This window comes from Hypanus sabinus, chromosome 14, assembly GCF_030144855.1.
Source record: "Hypanus sabinus isolate sHypSab1 chromosome 14, sHypSab1.hap1, whole genome shotgun sequence".
Lineage (NCBI taxonomy): Eukaryota > Metazoa > Chordata > Chondrichthyes > Myliobatiformes > Dasyatidae > Hypanus > Hypanus sabinus.
In genome coordinates, this window is record NC_082719.1 from 3,168,250 (window position 1) to 3,194,072 (window position 25,823).

General features: G+C 38.4%; 1 protein-coding gene across 1 annotated transcript in view; it reads left to right on the forward strand.

Annotated features, from left to right (window-relative positions):
- The window catches only part of wdfy3 (WD repeat and FYVE domain containing 3), a 354,111-nt gene that overhangs the window by 208,405 nt on the left and 119,883 nt on the right, over nt 1-25,823 (forward strand). The window contains exons 31-36 of the mRNA XM_059988693.1: nt 1,168-1,302; nt 5,071-5,250; nt 9,875-10,108; nt 10,693-10,792; nt 11,813-11,973; nt 20,039-20,268. Of these exons, the coding sequence (XP_059844676.1) occupies nt 1,168-1,302; nt 5,071-5,250; nt 9,875-10,108; nt 10,693-10,792; nt 11,813-11,973; nt 20,039-20,268 (1,040 nt within the window). The remainder of the gene's footprint in view (nt 1-1,167; nt 1,303-5,070; nt 5,251-9,874; nt 10,109-10,692; nt 10,793-11,812; nt 11,974-20,038; nt 20,269-25,823) is intronic.

The window sequence follows — 25,823 nt, forward strand, 5'->3', positions numbered from 1 at the left end:
CAAGCACCTTCATTATGAAGTAGCTGATTTTCTGATTTTCTTTCATTTGATGAATTTGTAATGTAGCACATGAATTTTTACATTTAGGTAGTTAAAAATAGCAAAAGTCTCTTCAAATGCTGCCTGTCACTTCCCAAAATACCATCTTGAGCCAAATTTTAACCTGTTGTAAAATAACATGATAGTAATGAGAAATTTAGAATAATTCTTTGTTTGTGAATCACTGATTACAAATTAAATTTACTTGTGGGTCCGTGAAGCGATATGGGCACACCAATAATAAGTCAAATAAGTTGTGTCCTGGCTGTGTGATTAATTCCCTATTATTGACACTGGAGAAGTAAGGAGCTCTTGCATTGTGCATCAGCAAGCAACGATCCCCCCCCCCCCCACACAACAAAAAAGCACACCCGCTACAGAGCAAAAAGTGTGAGCTAGGTGATAGCAAAGACAAAGACCTTTCAGTTTCCCCAAAGACTATCACATTTCATCTGGCATTCGACAAACCACAGGTTCTTTCTCTCCCTAATAAGGGAGAGGGAGGAGTCTTCCATTTTCACAGTGAGTGGGAGACATAACAACAATCCACTAGTTTACGATGTTAAAAAGTCCGTTTTGTCGCTTTTTGCGAGCTCTTCCTGAAGTTCTTTGGGCCCACAGCAAAAGATTTTCTGGTCTCCCCAATGACACGAGTCTACTACCATGACACCGACCCCCTCGATCTGCCTTTCTGCAGAGCTCTGAGATCTTAGGCTTTTAAATTTGAGCCGGACTCTCAGGCCGAACCTTTGGCATGCCAAACAACAATGGCTGGTTCTGAAACCCCGAGAATGGGTCCCATTCCCGCAAAGAACCGAAGTCAACGTGTAACTCCAGGTCAGTGTCTTCAAAAGAACCCTTAAAGGGAAAAGTAAAGATATTAAAGATGGAAATAGAGCTGTTTCCGAAGATGCATGCAAAGGAGTCACCATTTAGCGCCATCTTAATGCTGCCTCCAACTCCAGGCTTTTTTTTGGGTAATGTAAAACTCCGGGTACAGTCACGGCAAGATCCTATATAATTGTAGTAAGATTTATTTTTAATGTAAATTACCTAATAATAATTATTAAAAACCTTGCTTTGCATTTGCTCAACTGGATCTTTTGGGCCTGTGCTTTCTTAATGTAGTTTGATCTGGATTCCATTTGGTCGTTTATCTTTGGTGTTCTTGCTTCGAGTGGAACAGTGATTGCATCAATTCACACTGTATGTGCAGAGGCTGCTTTTTTATTGTTGGGAATGCTGAGAAGTATGCTCAATCTTGTAAGTATACAAAATCTGTATTAAGCTTTGTTGATTTTCTAAACTTCTGTTCGTTATATTATCCAAGTTGGCCTATTTCTTGTTGCATCCTTCCACCATTTGATTTGATTGATATTTTGCTTTCTTGAAAATTTAATTAAAATGTGTATTGCCTCAGTAAAATCTTAAAGTGCTTTATAAGGTTATGAATAATTTAATTAGCATTATGACTAGAATCCATATTTAGTAAGGAAATTGGAGCCTAGATTTTCCATTTCTGTGTGCCAATTTTACAGTCAAAAATCAGGCGGCTAATGGGTGAAAGTGAATTGGGTTCACTTCATGCCAGACCTCCATTAGCTTTACATTGTGATATTGAGCTGTGACAATGGGGAAATTTGGGATGTCCTCTTGCCTTCCTCAGTGTCCTGATCATATAAAGCTTCTAACATCTTCATTTGAAATGGAGATCAACTCAAACAAGGACCAAAGTTAATAGCTCAACGTTTAAGTATTTTGGAAATCTGTTTTATGCCACAAATGCTGGGATTTTAATGAGCCTCAATTATTTTGTGAGATTATTTAGTTTTTCTATGGCAGTTTCCCCAATCTATATTATTTGGGAAAGTAAGATAGGCTGACTCATGTGAATGCAATCAGGCCATACAAAAGGTACTGCTTGTTTACCTTTACTAATCTATAGAAATAGATACCTGGTCCTCTTTTCAAAGGACACTGGGACAGAGAATTTAATTGCACTAAAATACCCACACAACTCTCATTCTTTGTTGCATATGACCAAAATATATCTGTAAACTTTGGTACATTCGTCTGGCATGCAAAGGGTGCTGGCTTCACAGGTCTTAAATAGACATAATATGCAAAGCCTTCCAATGTATTTGTAGGGATATTTGGGGTTCTCACACAGTACGGGATTGTTGTAGTAACTTCTCTTGTCAAGCTGCTGTGAGTGGCACAAAAATAGCTATAACTAATAAAATAGAGAAAATAGGAACAAATCGATCATTTACAGATATGTAATCACTGTCATGTGGGATGCTGGATCAACATTGTGACTTAACCTATTTACAGTCTATCTTAATGACATCGATAAAGGGACAGACTATTCTGAAGCCAAGTTTGCTGTTAACAGAAGGTAGGTTGGTAGGTTTGCAAATTGTGATGAAGACAAAGTGATATTGATAAGTAAGGTGAGCAGGAAATTAAATGGGATATATTGTGATAACAATCCTTGCTACTCTGGAGGTCCTAATTTTCACCTTTATACCTAACTTCCCAATATTCTGTCTTCAGGACCTAATCCATTTTCCTACCAGTGTCTTGGGTACCAATATATACCACAATTTGTGGCAGTTACCCTCCCCTTTCCAAGACAGCTCTGACTGACACCTGAGAGACAATGTAGCATCCGGGTGCCCCTTTCACGTTCACAGAATCTGCTGTCTGCTCCTCTCAATATGGAATCCCCTATCACTCCAGCACTACTCTTCTCTCCCCCTTCCCTCTGAGTCACAGAGATGGACTCAGTGCCAGAGATCCCGTCGTTATGGCTTCCCCATGGTAGGTGTTCCTGCCCCCCGCCCCCAGTAGTGTAGTTTTTATTGAGAGGAACAGCCACAGGGTGCCTATTCCCTTTTCCTTTTCTGACAGTCACCAAGCCACAGCATGCAGGTACAACAGGTTATTAAGAAGGCAAACAGAATGTTGGCCTTCATTGCTAGAGGGACTGAATTCAAGAGCAGGGAGGTCATGCTGCAACTATACAGGGTACTGGTGAGGCCGCACCTGGAGTACTGAGTGCAGTTCTGGTCTCCATACTTGAGGAAAGATATACTGGCTTTGGAGGCAGTGCAAAGCAAGTTCCCCCAGATTGATTCCAGGGATGAAGGGGTTAATCTATGAGGAGAGATTGAGTCGCCTGGGACTATACTCTCTGGACTTCAGAAGAATGAGAGGGGATCTTACAGAAACATACAAAATTTTGAAAGGGATAGATAAGATAGAAGTAGGAAACTTGTTTCCATTGGTAGATGAGATTCGAACTAGGGGATATTGCCTCAAGATTCAGGAGAGGAGATTTAGGACAGGGATGAGGAGAAACTTTTCCCAGAGAGTGGTGAATCTGTGGAATTCTCTGCCCAGGGAAGCAGTTGAGGTTTCTTACATAGTAGAAGAATTAAGGGTTATGGAGAAAAGGCAGGTAGCTGGAGCTGAGTTTATGGACAGATCAGCCATGATCTTATTGAATGGTGGGGCAGGCTTGATGGGCCAGGTGGCCTACTCCTGCTCCTATTTCTTATGTTCTTATGCCTACTACAATTTAGGGGTGACTACCTCCCTGTAGCTTCTCTCTATCATCTCATTCACCGATATGGGCCAAAGGTTATCCAGCTGTAGCTCAGTTCCCTAATATGGTTTATAAGGAGCTGCAGTTGATGCATCTCGTGCAGATATAGTTGTCAGGGAAAATGTCTGCCAGTGATCCCTCATCATCTGCATCTCACATGACTTGTACCACTAACCCTGGACCCATTCTTAGCACGCTAACTATGCACTAATAGACAAAAAAAGGAAAAAAAGCAAGAAACTTGCATAGGGTTTTCACCTCTTGATGCCAAAGCTTGATCACTTTAACACTGGCCCACCCACACCATGGTGGCTCCACATACATCTTGCTTCTTTTTATTGAGCTTTGCCAAGTGCCTAGTAGATCATTGAGATCGAAGCCTGCCGGAGCCTCAAAAGGCCTCAAGCTCTTCTTAAACGTCACGCCGCTCTCCAGCAAGCGAGAGCTGGCAATGATTGAAACCCACTGCAAGTCCCGAAAGTGGTTGAGCAGGTGGGGCCTATATGCATTGGAATTTAAAAGATTAAGAGGTGTTATTGAAATATTTAAGATACTGAGAGGGATTGATGAAACAATGTTGTGAGGATATTGTGCCGAATCAGAGTATTAAAACTGAACTGAAATGAGATAAGAAATGACAGCTTGTAGGACGGTCATGACTCCTGGAATTTTCTACCTTGGAGAGTTGTGGAGGTGGCATTCTTGAATATTTTCAAGTTTGAGATTAAAAGATGTTTCGGCTATAGAGGAGGCAAATGGCATGAGAGTCAGAAAGTGGTGCTGAGACCAAGATTGGATCAACTATGATCTAACAAAATGAAATAACAGGTTGGGTGATTTTATTGATCTACTCCTATTCCCAGTTATTATATTCTTAACTTTTCTTATGAACTAATAATTCCTAATCATAAACAATTAATTAGCTGAGGTTTCCTTTTGCTTCAACTTTACAAGCCAGTGAAGTGTTGAAAAGCAAACACGAGGAAATCTGCAGATGCTGGAAGTTCAAACATTCATGGGTCTCGGCCTGAAACATCGACAGTGCTTCTTATAGATGCTGCCTGGCCTGCTGTGTTCCACCAGCATTTTGTGTGTGTTTGAAAGTGTTGAGAAGTTTGGGTGTCTGCTGAAGCAATATAAATTTTCTGTCCTCACTCTTGCATTGCTCTCTGATTCTAACACCAGTTACAATTGCTGGTGACTCTGTGTTTGCAGAAGTATGTATGCTTATAATGGAAAACTGAGCCAACTAGAAAATCAATCATAAAGATCATATTTCCATTTGAATTGGACTGAAACCAAAAAAAGGAATTTTATTTACTGCTGCTTAATGTAACATCTGGCCAGTTGTGATGGGAGTGATAAATCTCAAATAAAAGCTTACTTTTTCTTGTGCACTAATTTTTTTAATTCTTTCACAGCCCTGGCAATCTGAAGAGGAAGGCTCTTGGCTTAGGGAATATCCAGTCACTTTGATGCAGTTTTTCCGGTATTTGTATCATAATGGTCCTGATTTGACACCTCTGTGGACAAGTCCAGAATTCCTCTGTGCATTTGCAGCAACTGTTTTTCCCTTCAACATCAGGCCATATTCAGAAATGGTATGTGTGTTTAAATGTGTAAAACTGATCATCTAAAATCCTGCAAGGTGTACGAAATGTTGGCACAGTGGTTGTTAGTTTTCATTTGATAATTTATTTTTGTCATCCTATAGTTCATTACAAAATGCAGGTGAAGAAAACCAAATTTAGATTGGGGATCTCAAAGGCAGGAAGAGAAGGGTTCTTTGGAAGAGAAATGCACAGTCGGAATCATTTTTTTAAAAAAAAAACCCTCCAATTAGCAGCATCTGTTAATTACTGGTCAATAGAAGAAGGTGTTTTGTACTTAAATGTGCATTGTAAAAATGGCAAGGTAAAATTTTAAATGTACAGTATCGTGTAAAAGTCTTAGGCACCCTAGATTTTTTTAATATGTTTTAGATGTTCATTTTTGTCTTCTGCATTAATGTGTCAGTAGAAAAGAGCAAATTTTAGATTTCCAAACATGTATTTTCAAAAAAATTTAATGTTACAGAAAAATTATTGTATTTTGATAAAGAAAGTAACATATTAAGTCAAGGACCACTTCTTATTTAAAAACTTGATGACTTTATATGTATAAAGCCCAGTACATGATTAAACAAAGATAAACAGGTGCGAATGATTAATGACATAATGAGTTGAATGAAATAAATTGATTAACTGGAACAGAAATGGTTGTAGAAGGAATCAAACTGGGTGAAAGACAACCAAAGTAAAAGGTGAGGGTGTTGCAGATGTGACAGTTTAACCTTCAAATCATCAATTGCTACACCGTGGCAAGAGTGAGCATAGTAACAGGACACAAGGTGGTCATCCTGCATCAGCAAGATCATAGTCATAGAAAAATATAGAATCTTTGGCTCCTCTAGTCTATGCTGACCACTTACATTGCCTACGCTCATCGACCTGTCTGGGGACCATAGCCTTCCATACCCCCCCTACCATTCAGACACTTATCCAAGCTTTCTTAACCATTTAAATTGAGCTCACATGAACCACTTGTGCTGGCAGTTCCACACTCACAACCCTCTGAGTGAACAAGTTTCCCTTCATGTTCCCCTTAAACTTTTCAACTTTCACCCTTAACCTGTGACCTCTGGTTGTAGTCCCACCCAGTATCAGTGGAAAAAGCCTGTTTGCATTTAGTCTATCTGTTCCACTCATAATTTTGTATACCTCTACCTAATCTCCTCTCAGTCATCTATCTTCTAAGGAATAAAGCCCAGATCTATTCAATCTTTCCATGTAACTCAAATTGTACAGACCCGGCAACATCCTTGTAAATTTACTGTATACTCTTTCAATATTATTTACATCTTTCCTTTAAGTAGGTAACCAGAACTGCATACAGTACAACTTCAACATAACATCCCAACTCCTCTACTCAGTACTTTGATTTATGAAGGCCAATGTGCCAAAAGCTTGCTTTATGACTTTATTGACCTGTGACACCACTTTGAATGAATTATTGTCCCGTATTCCCAGATCCTTTTGTTCTGTCCGCACACCCCAGTACTCTACTGTTCAGGGTATAAGACCTACCCTGGCTTGTCCTATCGAAGTGCAAAGCTCGCATTTATCTGTATTCAGTTCCATCAGCTATTTTTCAGCCAATTTTTCCAGCTTGTCCAGATCTGTCTGTAAGCCATAATAAGTTTTCTCACTGTCCACTACATCCCCAATCTTGCTGTCATCCACAAATTTACTGATCCATGTAATCATGTTATCAACCAGATCATTGATTATAGATGACAAACAGCAACAGACCCAGCACCAATCCCTGCGGCACTTCACTAGTGACCAGCCCTTAGTCAGAGAAGCAACCATCTACTACCACTCTCTGGCTTCTCCCACAAAGCCAATGTCTAATCTAATTTACTACCTCATCTTGAATGCCGAGCAACTGAAGCTTCTTGACCAAACTCCCATACAGGACCTTGCCTTCATCAACTTTCCTGGTAATTTCCTTGAGAAACTATAAGATTGGTTAGATGGCACCTACCATGCACAAAACCTAATTGACTATCCTTAATCAGTCAGTGTCTATTCAAGTAATTATATATCCAGTCCCTTAGAAGACCTTCCAATAACTTTCCCACCACTGATAATCAGGCTTACTGGCCAGTAGTTTCCTGATTTAGTTTTGAGCCTTCCTTAAACAGCGGAACAACATTTGCTACCCTCCAGTCCTTTTTTTACCTCACCTGTCGCTTAGGATGATTTAAATATTTCTTCTGGGGCTTCGGAGATTTCTGCACTTGCCTCACACAGGGTCCAAGGGACTAATTTGTCAGGCCTTGGGGATTTATCCACCCTAATTTGTCTCAAGGCAGCAAACATCACCTGCTCTCTAATCTGTACAGGGGCCATGAAGTTAATACCGATTTGCCTCATTTCTGTAGACTCTGTATCTATCTCTTCTGGCTCCACACATTGATTGCCATTCTGATCTTCCAGAGGACTAATTTTGTCCCTTGCAATCCTTTTGCTCTTACCATAGTTGTAGAATCCCTTAGGATTCTCCTTTACCTTTCCAGCTAGAACAACTTCATGCTATCTTTTAGCCCTCCTAATTTATTTTAGGGTGTTCTGTTGCATTTCTTATGTTCTGTAAGCACCCCATTTGTTCCTACCTGCCTATACATGCTATGTATCTCCCAAGTTTTTTTTTATTAGGGACTTAAAATCTCTTGAAAGCCAAACTACACTTATTATCTTTATCTTTTATTCTGACAGGCATATCCAAGCTTTGTACTCTCAAAGTTTCTCTCCCACTTACCAAGTGCACTTTTGTCAGAAAACAGCCTTTCCCAATCCACACTTGCCAGATCCTTTCTGCTACCATCTAAATTATCCTTTCTCTGATTTAGAATATCAACCCGTGGACCAGACCTATCTTTTCGCTTATCTACTTTGAAATTAATAGCATTGTGATCACTCAATGCAAAGTGTTGTCACACAAACTTCTGTCACCTGCGCTGTCTCATTCCCTAAAAGCAGATCAAATATCACATACTGTTTCGATGGGAGCTCTCCATATTGATTAAGGAAACTTTCCTGAACATATTTGACAAAAACTGTCATTTGACAAGGTCTGGACCAAGCAGAAATGTTCTGGCAGTCAGAAGTTTCAAGATGTGCTGTCGAAACTCTTATGGAGAAACACAAAGAAACAAGCAAGGTTGAGGACCAGAAATACAGTGGTCGGCCATGGAATCTGAATGCAGCAGACAAGAGATTCTTAAACTGACAACCATTCTAAATTGGAAGGTCAGCTCTGAAATCAGAGAAACCACTGGAACCCATGTACACCCAAAAGCCATTTCAATGAAGTGGAAACAGCCAAGAGACTCACCTGTGCACAAAAACAGAAGGACTTGGATGTTGAACAATGGGAGTAAGTGCTCTCTGGATTGATGAGTCGAAATTTGAAATTTTTTCCTCAAACAGTTTTCCAAAGAAGAGATGGAGAATACTACATGGATGAGTGTTTGCAGACAACAGCAAAGTACAGTGGAAGTTCCCTGCAGGTTTGGAGCTATATTTCTGCAAATGGAGTTGGTGATCTGATCAGTATTAATGGAATCTCAATGCTGAGATGTGCAAGCAGATCCTCATCTATCACATAATACCATCAGGGACATGTCTGATTGGTCTCGACGTCATTCTGCAGCAGGACAATGACCCCAAACACATGACCTAGGTTATAAGGAACTATCTTCAGCGAAAAGAAGAATGAGGAGTTCTCTAACAGATGGTATGGCATCCACAGAGCCACAGAGCCCTGATCTCAACATGATCGAAGCTGTCTGCAATTACATGAAGAGACACAAGCAAGTGAGGCAGTCAAAGTCTGGAGAAGAACTGACGAGTTTTCCAAGATGCTTGGAATGCCTGCCAGCAGATTTTCGGGTAAAACTCCACACAATGTACCTAAGAGAATTTATACAATTTTACAGGCAAAAGGTGGTACATTAAATGTTGATTTAAATTAGATTTTTATTTACTGTTTACTGGTCTTTATTTTTTTTTGATATTTAGAAACTTCTCATTACTTTTGAAAGCATCTTGGCTTTACAGAATTTTTTTTTACATGTGCCTAAGACTTTTGCACAGTACTGTACCTTTGACAAATGCATTGCTTTCTAAAAGACCACTTTTCTTCCTCTCAGCCTCCAGCAGCAAGTTTCTTGACATTTAGCTAAGTGCTGATGCTTTGATAAATGGGTGGAGAAAACTGTGAGACAGTGTTGACTGTCACTGAAGTGTTTGTGCTGTTTCCACTGGACACCATGATGGATTTTATATTTTTTAATTCAACCTGAAGAGATTGTCTTTTATGATAACATCTAGACCCAGTTTATCAATGATCTGAATTACATTTCTGTTGTGAAACTTCAACTGCTTATAATTATGCATTGCATGTAATAATTGTAGTAAATGTCCAATGCACTTTTCTACCATATATGCTATATGATAAAGCTAAGTTAGTTTGCTATAAATGTGATTTTACTTCTTTGGGGAAATAAATCTTGGAGCAAATTTAATAATTAGCAAAGATATGCCACAATTTCTAACATGCAACATACCGCTTTTGCATATAACTGTAAAGTAATGTAAACTTCCTCTGGTCCTTATCCAGGTGAGTGATCTTGATGATGAAGTGGGCTCTCCTGCTGAAGAATTCAAGGCATTTGCCGGTGATACTGGCATGAACAGGAGCCAGTCGGAATATTGTAATGTGGGGGCTAAAACTTTCCTCACTAATCATCCTGCCAGAAAGCTTGTATTTGACTTCATGCGTGTTCTTGTGATAGAAAATCTGTGCCTTGCACCTGCTAGTAAACAGACTACTCTTATAGATATGCTTTTAGAGGTAAGTTTAATAAATCTGAAATTATAAGTACAGTGGATTCCAGTTAATTGGGACACAAGGGGTCCCATACATTTTGGCCCAATTAAGTGGCTGCCCAAATTAGCCAAAGTTTCATGGAAATAGTTACAAAATTATAAAAAAGACAAACTACCATTTAAGTGAGTAAGAAATTATGTTTTTAAATGAAATGCGGAACAAATTAAAACACTATATATAATACCATAGTGCTGTAAATCTGTATTGGTTCTTTATAGTTGTCGACAGAAGAATTATGCTGCCATCTTCTTTGGTTGACCATAAATGGACCAAATCAGCACAGACACCGAGTGTAGATAATGGACTGCCTAGTTTTAGACAATTGCTTCTTTCTTGCCAACTGCCAGTGACAAAAATCGCTGCTCTTTGAACACCATCATACAGAAATAATGTTATTTTAAAACTGTTCACTCTAAATATAATGTAGCATTGAACAACAACACAAGAACATGCTTCTGATGCTAGTTAGAAACTGTTTGTTAACAGTTTCCTGCCCCAGTTAAGCAAGGTAATGTTGATTCATGTTTTATGTTCATTTTCTTTTTAAGGCATCGCCTGAAAGATCAACACGAGCTCAGCAAAAAGAATTTCAAACTTGCATCTTGGACAGTGTAATGGATCACTTATTAGCAGCAGATGTATTGTTAGGTAAGTTTAGTTCCTTCCAGCCAGAGTCTCTGGAAGGGAAATTTTAAAAATTATATGAATTTCAACAAAAGGTGTACAGTTAAGAGTTAAAGATGCAGTATCTTGTGTTACAGGTTAGTTGATAAGGTTCTTTCATTGTATTATAGTTAGTGGTGGTACAGTATGTTTGTTTCCCATTTGTATCTTGGCAAAATGTTCAGTGTTGAATCAATAGTTCCCAACCAGTAGATGATAGTAAAGAGATTTTTTAAAAACATACAAGTCTGATGTTTTGTGGTTCCAAAGGTTTTATTGTTGAATTTTTTTTTAAATTAGATGGTTGCTAATTCAATTTATTAACAGCATGTTGCTTCATTTCTGAAGATTTTTTTTCAGTGTTGGAGACCACACTTAGGGATTTGGGTAGAGAATTATTACATTCAGCAAACTTCTTGTGCAATTTCTTGAATGATACAAACTCTTGGAAGGAATACAGTTCTTTATGCTCATGATGTTTAACTTGGAACAAGCTTATTTTTACTAATGAGTTTTGGCAATCAGACTTTTGTTTCAGAGGTTATTGCTTTGGTATTGCAAAATTATTTAGATTATGAAACTAGAACGCCTCTCATAGTGATAATAGCTGCTGGGAATGCATTTTCAATCATCATGATAATTCTGCAGTTTTCAATGTGTAGCATAAAGTGATATCCATTTGATTAAAGATGAATAAATAACATCTGCCAGTGTTAAATGCCTTATTTTGGAGCTGATGCTTTTATCAGAGAATGTTGATATATCACAGTGCAATTTTGCAGTTAGAAAATTTGGAAGGCCCTATTGACCTTGTAATTCCCTCAAAAAACTTGTATTAACAAAGAATTTGATTCTTTTTTTTTTACAAACTGTTGATGAAACTAGAAGTTGAAATCTGCAAAAAGTATTTAATGTATTATCTTCACTGGATCTAGATTATTTGTGATTATTATAGTTCATTCTACAAATGAACATGGCTAATGGTATTTTTCGTACCTGTTTCAGGTGAAGACTCAACATTACCTATTGCTACTGGGGGAAGTTATAGTGTATTAGTGAACAACGTATTTTACTTAACACAGCGACTTGTGGACAAACTTTGGCAAGGCATCTTCAGCAAGGAATCCAAACTTGTTGTTGACTTCATTATTCAGTTGATAGGACAAGTGAGTGTTATAATAACTATTAACCTCAAGAGTTAATGTAGTCTTTCAGTGTAATAAAGTTAAGTTAGTTAAATTTAAATGCAGAAAAGAAGAAGAAAAGTTTAAAAAAATGCTGGAAATGCACAGTGATGGTGTCACCTGTAGTGTTAAATGAATGATTTGTGTCATTAATCCGTGTATACATGAGAAAAATCCGTCCTTTTGATACAAGGAAAGGGTGCAGTGAGAATTTCAAATTGCTGAATATGATTTCTGGTGCTCTGCTGTTAGCCTTCCAATAAATAGAACCTGCTTATGGTCTCCTATAGTGTATGTTAACATATTGCTATGCCTGTACCATAACACTCAGAAAAGAGTCATGAGAGGTAAACTGCATTTCCAGAGTCTTCCCCTCTTCAAACCTATTCTGAATTAAAAGGCAATGATACTCTGCATGCCATTGTAAAGCTTGCGATCAGAACATTGGATCAGATAAAGCAGCTATATTGATTTAATTTGCTCTGGATTATGACTGGTAGTGAAATCACTGCTAAATTTTATTTGACATTTCATTGTTTATGAATGACACTTATCAACAAATAGCATTTCTGTGCTTTATGTGCTAATCAACAGACATCATGTTGATTCCATGAGTAACATTAGGCTTTGAGTCACAGCAAGTTGTATTCCATAAGTAAAATAATCTGGAACGACAATTGCCCCACAAGTAATTTAACAGCAATAGCAAAGTGGCTAATACTTGTTAGAAGGAGCTGATTGAAGGCTTCCTTCAATGTGAGCATCAATGTAGCTATTTGAGGTACTTAATCATTCAAATCCTTAAATTTAATTGGTGAAAGAAATCAGTTGTTTGGCCTATCATTATCCATTTTCAAGATGTTATGTTAAATTCAACTTTTATCATCTCACACTAATTGTAGTTTGTAATATGAAGTTAATTGAAGCAGAATTGAAAAGGGCAAAATACATAAAGCTCATTGCAAGGTGCTCTTGAGGTAGGGTAATGTTTTGAGTTTATTTCAAACTTTTAATTTCAATGGAAGGATGGCCTTTGAAATCTCAACATCCAGGAAAAAGTTGTCATGTGTTCCTGAAGCACAAAGTGTCAGTGCTAGAAATATGAATATGAAATGCCAGAAATACTCAGGAGGTATGATTTCTGGAGTCATCAACAGCTCAGGTTGATGACTTCATTTTTAACTGTTAGCTCTGCTTCTCCATCCAAGGATGAAGCGTAATCCCATCATTTTCCTTTTTTTTTACCTTTTGCACAATTTGTTATTTTATAAGAAAATAATGCAGTACTATCTAATTTCTGAAGCTGGCATCATCGCTGGAAATTTATGTTTTTCTTTCTCAGTTCTACATTTAAATCTAATGGCTTTATATGATTTCACTTGTCATTTTCCAACTTTAACTGAAATTAATCTAATGCTTAAATACCAAAGGCAGCAATTAAGAAGAAATCTTGTTTCTTCTGTTTAAATGTGTACACCAGGCAGTACAGTAATGTACCCCAAGCAGTACAGGATTAAATTTTAAATGATGTAATCCATGGGAATTAATTTAAATCTAAGGTATTTGTATTCTTATTTGGTAACTTCCACCATGCTGTAAGAGCTTAGATGATGTTTGAAGAAAATCTTGGGAGACCTGATGCAATAAGTGGCAACTAACGTATGTGCCACGAAACTGCCAAGCATTGACATCTCCAAGAGACAATTGACTTACTCTTAATATTTTGTGACATTACCCATGTCAAGTCATCCTGTATCAACATTTAAGTGATCTTAAATTCATCTGCAGCAACTATTTTAAATATGATGTCTATAAGAGCAGGTCAGTTGTTGACCATTTTGTGGCAAGTGACTAATCTCTTAACACATCAAAGTGTTTCCAACGAGGCACGGGTCAAAAGTGCAATCAGATATTTTTCACTTTCCCAGATGAATATAATTAAAACAACAGTAAAGAAATCTTAACATCATCCAAAGCAAAGCAACTTGCTTGATTGATAGTCGATCCACAATCCTAAACTTTAGTTCCCTTCACCATTGTCACATCCACTCCTGTTGCACGCTTAGGCTACTCTGACAGCACCTTCCAAGTCAGCAATCTTCACTACCATGTTAAAACAATGGCACGGGAGCTATACCGCCTGTATGTTGTTCTCAAAGATGCTTGCCATCTGCATTTAGAAATATATTACTTTTCTTTACTATTAGTTAGATCTAAATCCAGCAGTCCAACACAGTAGCATTGTAAGAGTATTGGGAAGACTGCAGCAATTCAAGGTGGCTCACGATTACCTGCTTAGCTACACTCATTGATGGGCAGTCAATTGTGGCCTTGCTAGGATATGCTAAAAACAAAATAATTAAAAAAAAAAGATATTGGCAAAGATGTTTGCAGCATAATTACTTTGAAGAGGACTTTGGGCAGACTTCATCATAAAGATGCAGTCGATAGAGACCTCTGTAATGAATGTTTTACTGCAGTATGATTTTTTTTAAAAAGGAGTGGTCTTTAAACGTTCACAAAATAGTGGTTAAAAGCACAGGAAAAATAAATCATTAATAAATGAATCAAATAATGACATGTCAGGAAATAAACTGTCCACAATATAATTATCATCCATAGAGAAGACATTTCATGACTTTTCTTTCCTCTGACCCTACAAGAAAGGTATCTTTCTGGACAGTACTGGTAAATGATCCAGGCCAAATGGAGCAGTTTCCTTTAGAAAACATCTAGGAAACAGTAACTACAATATCATATGGTTTAGAATACTATATAAGAGGCTACACACTAATTAACAGTCAATTTAAGATGGGCATGTTTCAGTCAGATAAGAACTGATCTGGCCTAGGTAAATGGGAATCAAATCATCGATGGTGAAATGTTTTGCATACAGCCCTGAAGGATTATGGCAGGGAAGTTAAAGCTGGAGCCTGATAGATGACGAAGAATGAGTGAGAAAAATGGAACAGACAGAAAAAAGCATGAAACAGGTGCCAAGTTGTTAACATGAGTGAGAACTAGGCTGTTTACAGAAAATTCTGAAGGGAAGTAAATCAGGAGGTATAAGGAACAAAGTGAGATTATAAGGAAAGATTGGCAGTAAACATTAAAGTTAATCCTTATCTCCTCTGAACACAGCAAGAGAAGAAACAGAGCCATATAACAACCAAAAGAGAAATTTACTAATCGGTTAGCAGACAACACAGTTGAAGCACTTTTTAAGTACTTTACATTAACGTTCTTAAGGAAAGATGATGCTGCTGGAGCAAAAGAAGCTGGAATTGAGATCGCAGGTGTGCTTAATATTGATGTTGAGGTCCCAGCTGAAATCTAAGAAGAAATCGTCTGATCCAGATGAGATCCCTCCCAGAATACAAGCGATAAAAGGGAGGAAATTGTATTGACTGTGGCCATTAATCTTCCAGCTATCTGTGGGCTCAGTGATAGTGCCCGAGTTGCAAAACTTGTGGAAGATAAAACCCATTCAATTTACTGATGGTGATGGGAAAAGTTGCAAAAATAATAACCTGTGACTGAGCAATGTTACTAGTCACATGAACAAGAGCAGACTATTTGAGAAAAAGCCAGCATAGATCTGTTGAAAGCAAATTGTATCAAATTAATTTGATGACTTTTTTTGATGCGAAGAGTCAATGAGGGAAATGCAGTTAATTTATAAGTAGATTTCCAAAAGATATTTAATAAAGTATCACAATTAACACTCATGGAATAAAAGAGGTTGCAGTACCGTGTGTAAATAAAAAATGGCTAAGTAACAAGAAACAGTAGTAGAGACATTTTATTTGAGATTTGGGGAAAGGTATACGCTGGAGTTCCCCAAGGACTGGCACTTGGTATGATGCTTTATTGATACATACCAGTGTTTTGGTGTAAAAAAAAATTGCAGATGACACAAACTTAAAGGTGTGGTGAAATGTAACATTAGTAATAGTCTTCAAAGAGCTATATAGATAAGCTGATAAAGCGGGGAAATAGCTTGCAAATGGGATTTAAAAGCATGATAGGTATTGAGAGGGTGGATGGAGAAAAAACTATTTCCACTCGCAAAATTCTGCCCAAGTTAGAAAAATAAGAAAATGTATTTTTAGAAACATCCACTCACTTCAATGGAAGATGAAAATGGGAAGAATTGCAAGAGAAATTGCAGACAAGCCTGAATTGCACATAATATTGCGCCTATATTAACAAGTGACTTGTTATGCAAATTTATCATTCTTATTAAATAAAGATCAAATCTATGTATGACACATCAAATAAAGATCTCAATTTTGTTTAAAAGAAAATTAAGAGTACAGGAAAGCCAATTCCAGGAATTGTTACACACTTTTTGTTAAATTAATGTTATTTTAAAAACTTGCTTATTCATTTTGTGATGTTGTTCGTAAGGACGACATTTGTCTTACAAATAGCCTTCACAAAAATGGTGGGAAGTCCCATTTTGAACTGCTCCAGTCTTCTTGGGACATGTTGTTAGATTCTTATTATTTTGATTTTCTGTTGCTTTTCTATACTTGTATTTAATATTAAATAAACTGAAGTAAACTTGACAAGCCAAATATATAATGATATGTGACTGGAAAGTAGTTCTCTGATGGCTGGGTGGTCATCACTCATTGTCATCAGAAGATGTGATTTTTCAGAATCAATAACTATGCAGAAGCAGTTTCAATTTTAAATGTTATATTTTTAATTGAAATCTGTTATGAAAATAAATCAATATTTTGCTTACATTATTTTTATGTTTCCCCCCCTCACTATTCTGCTTTATCCTTTTGCCTTTATCTGGTTTGCTAGAGCTGTTGGGGAGGGTTTAAACTAAGTTAGCAGGAGGATGGGAGCAAGAGTGATAGAGCTGAGGATGAGTCATTTGGTATACAAGTCGATGCAGTGTGTAGTGAGACTGCAAGGAAGGACAGGCAGATGATTGATCAAAATTGCAATCAGTGGGATGAGTTGAAGTGTAACATGGGGGCAAAATCAAAAAGGGTGATGAATAGAGGACTGAACTTGTTAATATTTGAATGCATGCAGTATACAGAATAAATTAGATCTTGTAGCGCATTTAGAAATTGGCAGGTATGATGAGTGAATTGCTGAGTCGTGGCTGAAAGATAATTATAGTTGGGAGTTTAATATCCGAGGATACACGTTGAATCGAAAGGGCAGTAGGTAAGCAGCGGGGGTGGAGTGGCTCTGTTGGTAAAAAAATGAAATCAAATTCTTAAAGAGATGACATAGGATTAGAAGATGCAAAATCCTTGTGGGTAGAGTTAAGTAGTTCAAGGGCAAAAAGACCCTGCTGGGAGTAGTATACAAGCCTCCAAACAATGGCCAGGAAATAGGAAGGGCATGTAATAAAGGCAATGTTTTGATGGTCGTGAGGGATTTCAGTATGCAGGAGATTGGGAAACACAGGTTGGTGCTGGATCCCAAGCAAGGGAATTTGGAGAATGCCTATGAGATGGCTTTTTAGAGCAACTTGCAGTTGAGCCCACTGGCAGAAAGGCAATTCTGCACTGGGTGTTGTGTACTGAATGAGATTTTATGAAGGAGCTTAAGGTAAAGGACCCCTTAGGAGGTTGTGATCATAAAATGTAGATTTTACCCTACGTTTTGAGAGGGAGAAGATGAAATCTGATGTGGCAGTATTACAGTAGTATAAGGGGAATTAAAAAGCATGGGAGAGGAGCTGTACAAACTTGATTGGAAGAGGACACTAGCAAGGATGACAGCAGAACAGCAATGGCTGGAGTTTCTAATAGCAGTTCAGCAGTTCAAGATAGATACATCCCAAGGATGAAGGAGTATTCTGAAGGAAGAATGAGGCAACCATGGCTGTCAACTAAAGTCAAAGACAGCATGAAAGCAAATGAGAGGGCTTATAATATAGCAAAATTTAGTGAGAAGTTACAGGATTGGGAAGTTTTTAAAAAGCAACAGGAAGCAACTAAACAAAACCATAAGGATAAAAATGATGAAATGTGAAGGTCAGCTAGTTAATAATATAAAAGGGGATACCAAAAGCTTGCTCGAGTATATTAAGAGTAAGAGAGAGGTGTGAATAGATATTGGATTGCTGAAGCCTTGCCTGACAAATCTGTTGGAATTCTTTGAGGAAATAATTGGCAGGATAGATAAAAGAAAGTCGGTGGATGTTGCTTGGATTTTCAGAAGGCCTTTAACAAAGTGCTGCACATGATTCTGCTTAACAAGATAAGAGTCCATGGTATTACATGAAAGACACTAGTGTGGATAGAAGATTGGCTGACTGCCAGGGGGCAAGACTCAAAATAAAGGGGGCCTAATTTGGTTGGCTGGCAGTGACTAGTGATGTTCTGCAGGGGTCGTCATTGGGACCACTTTTCTTATTTCAACGGTGATGGAATTGATAGTTTTGTGGCCAAGTTTGCCAATGATACAAAGACAGGTGGAGGGGCAGGTGGTGTTGAGGAAGCAAGGTGTTTACAGAAGGACTTGGAGAGATTGGGAGAATGGGCAAAGTGGCAGATTGTTTATAGTGTAGGAAATTGTATGGTCATGCAATTTGGTAGAAAGAATAAAAGTGTTGACCATTTTCTAAATGGGGAGAAAATTCAAAAATCAGGGTGCAAAGGGACAATAGAGTTCTTGTGTATGATTTCCTAACGGTTAACTTGCAGTTTGAGCTGGTGGTGTGGAAGGCAAATACAATGTTAGCATTCATTTAAGGAGACTAGATTATAAGAACAAGGATGTGATGCTGAGGCTTTATAAAGCATTGGTCAGACCAAATGGAGTATTGTGAGCAGATTTGGGACCCTTATCTAAGGAAAGATGTACTGATATCGAAAAGGGTCCAGAGGAGGTTCATGAGAATGATTCCAGGAATGAAAGGGTTTGTGTATTAAGAGTGGTTGATGGCTCTGGGCCTGTACTCGCTGTAGTTTAGAAGATTGAAAGAGATATCTCACTGAAACTTAATGACTGTTGAAAGGCTTATATATGTGTGTATGTGGAGAGGATGTTTCCTATGGTGGGTGAGTCTAAGGTTCAGAAGACACAGCCTCAATTGAGGGACTTCCATTTAGACAGGGATAAGAAGGATTTTCTTTAGCCAGAAGGTGGTGAATCTGTGGAGTCATTGCCATAGATTGCTATGGAGGTCAATTCCCTGAGTATATTTAAAGCAGAGATTGATAAATTTTTGGTTAGTCGGGGCATCAAAGGTTATGAAAAGAAGGCAGGAGAATGGAGTTGAGAGGGATAATATATAAGCCATCCTGGAATTGTGAGCTGACCTAATAGGCTGAGTAGCCTAATTCTGCTCCTATGTCTTAAGGCCTTTTTACGTGTGTGTGTGTGTGCGCTCTCCTGTTCGATACCTCACTGGAAAGCACACTGAATCATCTTGGGTGCTCAGTTCAAAATGTTTTTAATTGGGTATTGGGCCAAGTTCACAAATGCTACAGTCTGCAGGTGATACAAACACTGTTTTATTCAGAAAAATGCAAAGGAACTGGACAGATGTTGATAAAGTAGGGAAATGGCAGATATTCTTTCTCACTGAAGGAGAGATGATGTATTTTGGTTCCTAAAAATATTAATAATTACAGTGTAAATGGAAGAATGTCTGATAACTGTGATTTATAACTGAGAGACAGGGCATTAAAGGAAGTGACTCGTCTTTGATGCTATAAGAAAAATCTGACAGAGTTTTAGACTTATTTCAGGCTATCTGGAGAAGACGAATTTCGGAGTTGTATTCTGTGTCCATACTTTGATAATAAAATGAACCTTTGAACCTTCTGATCCTTGGAATAGAAAAGCAAAGTGAGCCAATGGAAAGCCTGGCCTTTATATTAAAAAGGCTAGTCTGTTATGCAAATTAATTATGCATTACCAAAGGAAGTACAGTTTTAAGTCATTTTGAGAAAAGATAAATTTTGACTATCATAGAGCAGAACAGCTTACGAAGCACTTGCAAGTTTCGTAATTGAATTGTTTCTTTTTCACTCATGGTGGTCTTTTTTTTTTCTCTGTCTAGTCAAAACGAAGGTCCCAAGGACTGTCTCTGGATCCTATTTACCATTGCCTTAATCGAACCATACTATGCCAGCTTTCAAGACCGCATAAGACTGTTCCACAACAAGTTGCTCTTCTGGATTCCTTAAGAATCCTGACAGTAAACCGTACTCTTATTTTAGGACCTGGCAATCATGATCAAGAATTTATTGGCTGCCTGGCTCATTGCTTACTTAGCCTCTACACTGGCAGGTAGGTCTTCAGAAAGTAGCATGAGAGTATCTTCACTATGTGGTAACTCAAGCCAGTTTAATATTGCTCAAATATCAGTTCAAAAATATAACATAAAAATGTCTTAGGTTTTCAACAATCATGAGAAATCCCATATCACTGCTTCACAGCAAACATGTTGAACCAGAATTTCTTGGACCTGACCTGCTCTTAAATGGGCTGGATGTGGAGGGTTGGTCTTACTGTTCTTCTGGGCCCTCTCGGCATGGAGCCTTCAGCTCATTTCATCCACACCATCTATGATTCCTTTCTCTGCTGATGCCATTTCCAGGTGTTAGGCTGATATAGAACCGTAGAACATTACAGCACAGAAACAGGCCTTTTGGTCCTTCTTGGCTGTGCTGAACCATTTTTCTGCCTAGTCTCACTGACCGGCACCTGAGCCATATCCCTCCAAACCCCTCTCATCCATATACCTGTCCAAGTTTTTCTTAAATGTCAAAAGCGAGCCCACATTCACCACTTCATCTGGCAGCTCATTCCACACTCCCACCACTCTCTGCGTGAAGAAGCCCCCCCCCCATGTTCCCTTTAAACTTTTCCCCCCTTCACCCTTAACCCATGACCTCTGTTTTTTTTCTCCCCTGGCCTCAGTGGAAAAAGCCTACTTGCATTCACTCTATCAATACCCATCATAATTTTATACACCTCTATCAAATCACCCCTCATTCTCCTACACTCCAGGGAATAAAGTCCTAACCTATTCAACCTTTCTCTGTAACTCAGTTTCTCAAGTCCTGGCAATATGTGTTTATTCCTTTCATATCTAAGTACCTGACCAAATGCCTTTAAAATTCAAAATTGTATCTGCCTCTGACACATCTTCTGGCTGCTTACTCCAATAACCACTACCTGTGAGTGAAAAACATAACCTATATTTCCATCAAGTTTATCTACTGTCACCATACATGTGCTATCTTACTTTCATCTTCCCTGGTGTGGGTAAAAGACTATGTCCCTCATAGTTTTAAAAACCTCTACAAGCTGACCCCTCAGCCTCTTACCTTCCAGTGAAAATAACCTAGCCTATCCAGTTTTGCCCTATAACTACAGCCCTCCATTCCAGATAATATTCTGATGAATCTCTTCTGCATCCTATTGCTGCTGTATCTTTACTGTAGCGTTTTGCTCAGCTATTACATGACATCCCAATTGTTGTATTCAGTGCCAAAGCTTATGAAGGTAAGCAACCAAATGCCAACTCCGCTACCCTGTTCATTTTCAGCAAGGTATGGATTTACACCCCAAGGTCCACCTGTACATCAGTGCTCCTAAGGTACCTAGCATTTACTCAGTGTCCTGCCAGGTTTTGACTGAAATTCATCATCTCACACCTCTCTGGATTAAATTAGATGCCATTGCTATAAATAATTTATTTTTTTATGAATTAAAAAGTTAATTATAATTATTACATCTTTAAAGTATAAGTTTTATCACAGTTTGCTTTACTAATTCTGCAGACAATGATTTCTCTTTTTTTTGTTTATGGGGGCTCCAGGCTCTGCTGTGGGACTCCAAATAGAGTCTGGTGACTGTGTCTGATGATTGATGAGCTGGCATTTTATCACTTTTACTTCAGAACTGTTAGCTACAATCAGAAAGCTTTGTCCTGTAGATTATTTTCTGGTTTGTATGTGATTCATTGATAATATCAAACCACTATCAGAATTTAGGTTGGAAATACTATATTGATGTTTGCAATTGGTACTAGTTACAAGGTTCAAGATTGTTTTTGTCATTCTTTGGTACATGAGTGTAAAGGAGAATGAATTGTTTGTTACTCTGGATCTAATGCAGCATAAAAAGAACCCAATAAGTATCAGGAACACAATAAAAAGACAAAAAGAGCACAATAAATATAACAGTCATCATATGAAACACAATGTACAAGTAGCTGATATATACATAGACTGATTGTATGTACTAGGTGGTACTAGGTAATTAGTGGTCTTGGCATGGATGCTGTGTCACTTGTTCCTTAATGGGAGTGGGACAAACAGTCCATAAGCAGGGTGGGTGGATTCTTTCATGATGTTGGCCTTTTTCTGGCATCTTTCTGTATTTATGTCCTTGATGGCAGGTAGGCTGGTACAAGTGATGCTCTAGGAACTTTTAACTGCCCATGTTAGAACTCTCCTGTCCATTGCAGTGCTGTTCTGTACCTCGCAGTGATGCAACATGTTAAGATGCTCAGATAAATTGATGATGAAATGCATTTCTAGTTGTTGGCTCATCAGTTTAACACTCACAATATAACACTCAATGGAATGACAAGAGAAGTGGAACGTGGATATAAAACTTTACATCAGTCTGAAAGGAAAAGTAGTAAATGATATTTTAGACTAAAAGGAAGAATTTAAAGATGTTCATATACACTTAAACAAGAAAATTCCGTAGACCTTTAGGAAAGAACATGCTTAATATACCAAAAGCAGCCCCCATCTTCAAAAATCCCTTCTGCCTTATTTTATAAACTCTTTATGCCATAATTAGTATAATTTAGAAAATTCAGTTTTTATCCAACTGTGTTGGCTTAATATCAGTTGTAAGAAAAATAATGGAATTCCTACTAAAGGAGTGAATAGAAGAACTTAACTAGTAAAACGATAATGAATAGCCAGCAAGTATTTAAAAAAGATAATCTTGGTTTATCAACTGTGAACGTTAAAAGGAAGTAACAGATAGTACAAAATGCTAAATAGATTTTAAACAATGCTAGATTTTCAAGTGCCTTTCAATAATTTATCCATTTGTAGACTAATGAACAACATCAGTGAATGTGACTTCAGGACAAAAAAATCAGAAAATGTAAATAGAGTTTAATTGTTCACAAAATCAAAGACAAAGTTATTGTCGTATGCACAAGTACATAGATGCAATGAAAAGCTTACTTGAAACCACATGCACAGGCACGTAGTATCATTTGAGCAGCATTCACAAGAAAATCATAAATTATACACAATTACTTTAAGAAATCACAATTAGAACCAAAATAAACAAAGGCCATTTTAGTGCAATGTGATCACACTGGTAATAATTTGCTAAATTGCACTATCAAGTCCAAAGAAGAAACATATAAATTAGCAAAAAAAAGCAGCACACCTGAGAACTGGGAGAAATTCAGAGACCAGCAGAGGAGGACAAAGGGCTTAATTAGGAAAGGGAAAAAAGATTGTGAGAGAAAGCTGGCAGGGAACATAAAAACTGACTGTAAAAGCTTTTATAGATATGTGAAAGGAAAAAGATTGGTCAAGACAAATGTAGGTCCTTTACAGTCAGAAACTGGTGAATTGATCATAGGGAACAGACATGGCAGACCAATTGAATAACTACTTTGGTTCTGTCTTCACTAGGGAGGACATAAAAAATCTTCCGGAAATAGTAAGGGACCGAGGGTCTAGTGAGATGGAGGAACTGAGGGAAATACATGTTAGTGAGGAAGTGGTGATAGGTAAATTGAAGGGATTAAAGGCAGATAAATCCCCAGGGCCAGATGGTCTGCATCCCAGAGTGCTTAAGGAAGTAGCCCAAGAAATAGTGGATGCATTAGTGATAATTTTTCAAAACTCCTTAGATTCTGGATCAGTTCCTGAGGATTGGAGGGTGGCGAATGTAACCCCACTTTTTAAAAAAGGAGGCAGAGAGAAACCGGGGAATTATAGACCAGTTAGTCTGACATCGGTGGTGGGGAAAATGCTAGAGTCGGTTATCAAAGATGTGATAACAGCACATTTGGAAAGAGGTGAAATCATTGGACAAAGTCAGCATGGATTTGTGAAAGGAAAATCATGTCTGATGAATCTTATAAAATTTTTGAAGATGTAACTAGTAGAGTGGATGGGGAGAGCCAGTGGATGTGGTATATTTAGATTTTCAAAAGGCTTTTGACAAGGTGCCACACAGAAGATTAGTGTGCAAACTTAAAGCACACGGTATTGGGGGTATGGTATTGATGTGGATAGAGAATTGGTTGGCAGACAGGAAGCAAAGAGTGGGAGTAAACGGGACCTTTTCAGAATGGCAGGCAGTGACTAGTGGTGTACCACAAGGCTCAGTGCTAGGACCCCAGTTGTTTACAATATATATTAATGATTTAGGCGAGGGAATTAAATGCAATATCTCCAAGTTTGCGGATGACACGAAGCTGGGCGGTGGTGTTAGCTGTGAGGAGGATGCTAAGAGGATGCAGGGTGACATGGATAGGTTAGGTGAGTGGGCAAATTCATGGCAGATGCAATTTAATGTGGATAAATGTGAGGTTATCCACTTTGGTTGCAAGAACAGGAAAACAGATTATTATCTGAGCAGTGGCCGATTAGGAATAGGGGAGGTGCAACGAGACCTGGGTGTCATTGTACACCAGTCATTGAAGGTGGGCATGCAGGTACAGCAGGCGGTGAAAAAGGCAAATGGTATGTTGGCATTCATAGCAAAAGGATTTGAGTACAGGAGCAGGGAGCTTCTACTGTAGTTGTACAAGGCCTTGGTGAGACCGCACCTAGAGTATTGTGTGCAGTTTTGGTCCCCTAATCTGAGGAAAGACATTCTTGCTATAGAGGGAGTACAAAGAAGGTTCACCAGATTGATTCCTGGGATGGCAGGACTTTCATAGGAAGAAAGACTGGATCAACTAGGCTTATACTCACTGGAATTTAGAAGATTGAGGGGGGGATCTTATTGAAACGTATAAAATTCTAAAAGGATTGGACAGGCTAGATGCAGGAAGATTGTTTCCGATGTTGGGGAAGTCCAGAACGAGGGGTCACAGTTTAAGGATAAAGGGGAAGCCTTTTAGGGCCAAGATGAGGAAAAACTTCTTAACACAGAGAGTGGTGAATCTGTGGAATTCTCTGCCACAGGAAACAGTTGAAGCCAGTTCATTGGCTATATTTAAGAGGAAGTTAGATATGGCCCTTTTGGCTAAAGGGATCGGGGGTATGGAGAGAAAGCAGGTACAGGGTTTTGAGTTGGATGATCAGCCATGATCATACTGAATGGTGGTGCAAGCTCAAAAGGGCCAAATGGCCTACTCTTGCACCTATTTTCTATGTTTCTATAACCCTCCTATCCATGTACCTGTCTAAATTTCTCTTAAATGTGACCTCAGGATCTGGTGGGTAACCTATCCTCATTGGGTCTGAACACCTCTCTTTGTAACTGGATCCTGGACTTCTTGAAAAAAAGGACACATCAGTCTGTGTTGGCAAAAACATCTGCAGCTCCATCACACTGCACACCAGTGCTTCTCCAGGGCTGCCTGTTCAGCTTGCTGATGACACAAAAGTGGTTGGCCTCATCAACGACGAAATGGGGTACAAGAGTGGCTGATAGAATGGATCGAGCAGAATGTGAACAAAACCAAAGAGGTGATTGTGAACATCAGGAAGGTGCTGTCTGACCATTCATCACTACACAACACGACTTCTCTGTGAAGAAAATTAGGAGCACGTGGGAGTTTCTGGGAGTGCACATAATGGATGATCTCACCTGGTACCTCAGGTTGACCACCTCTTTGG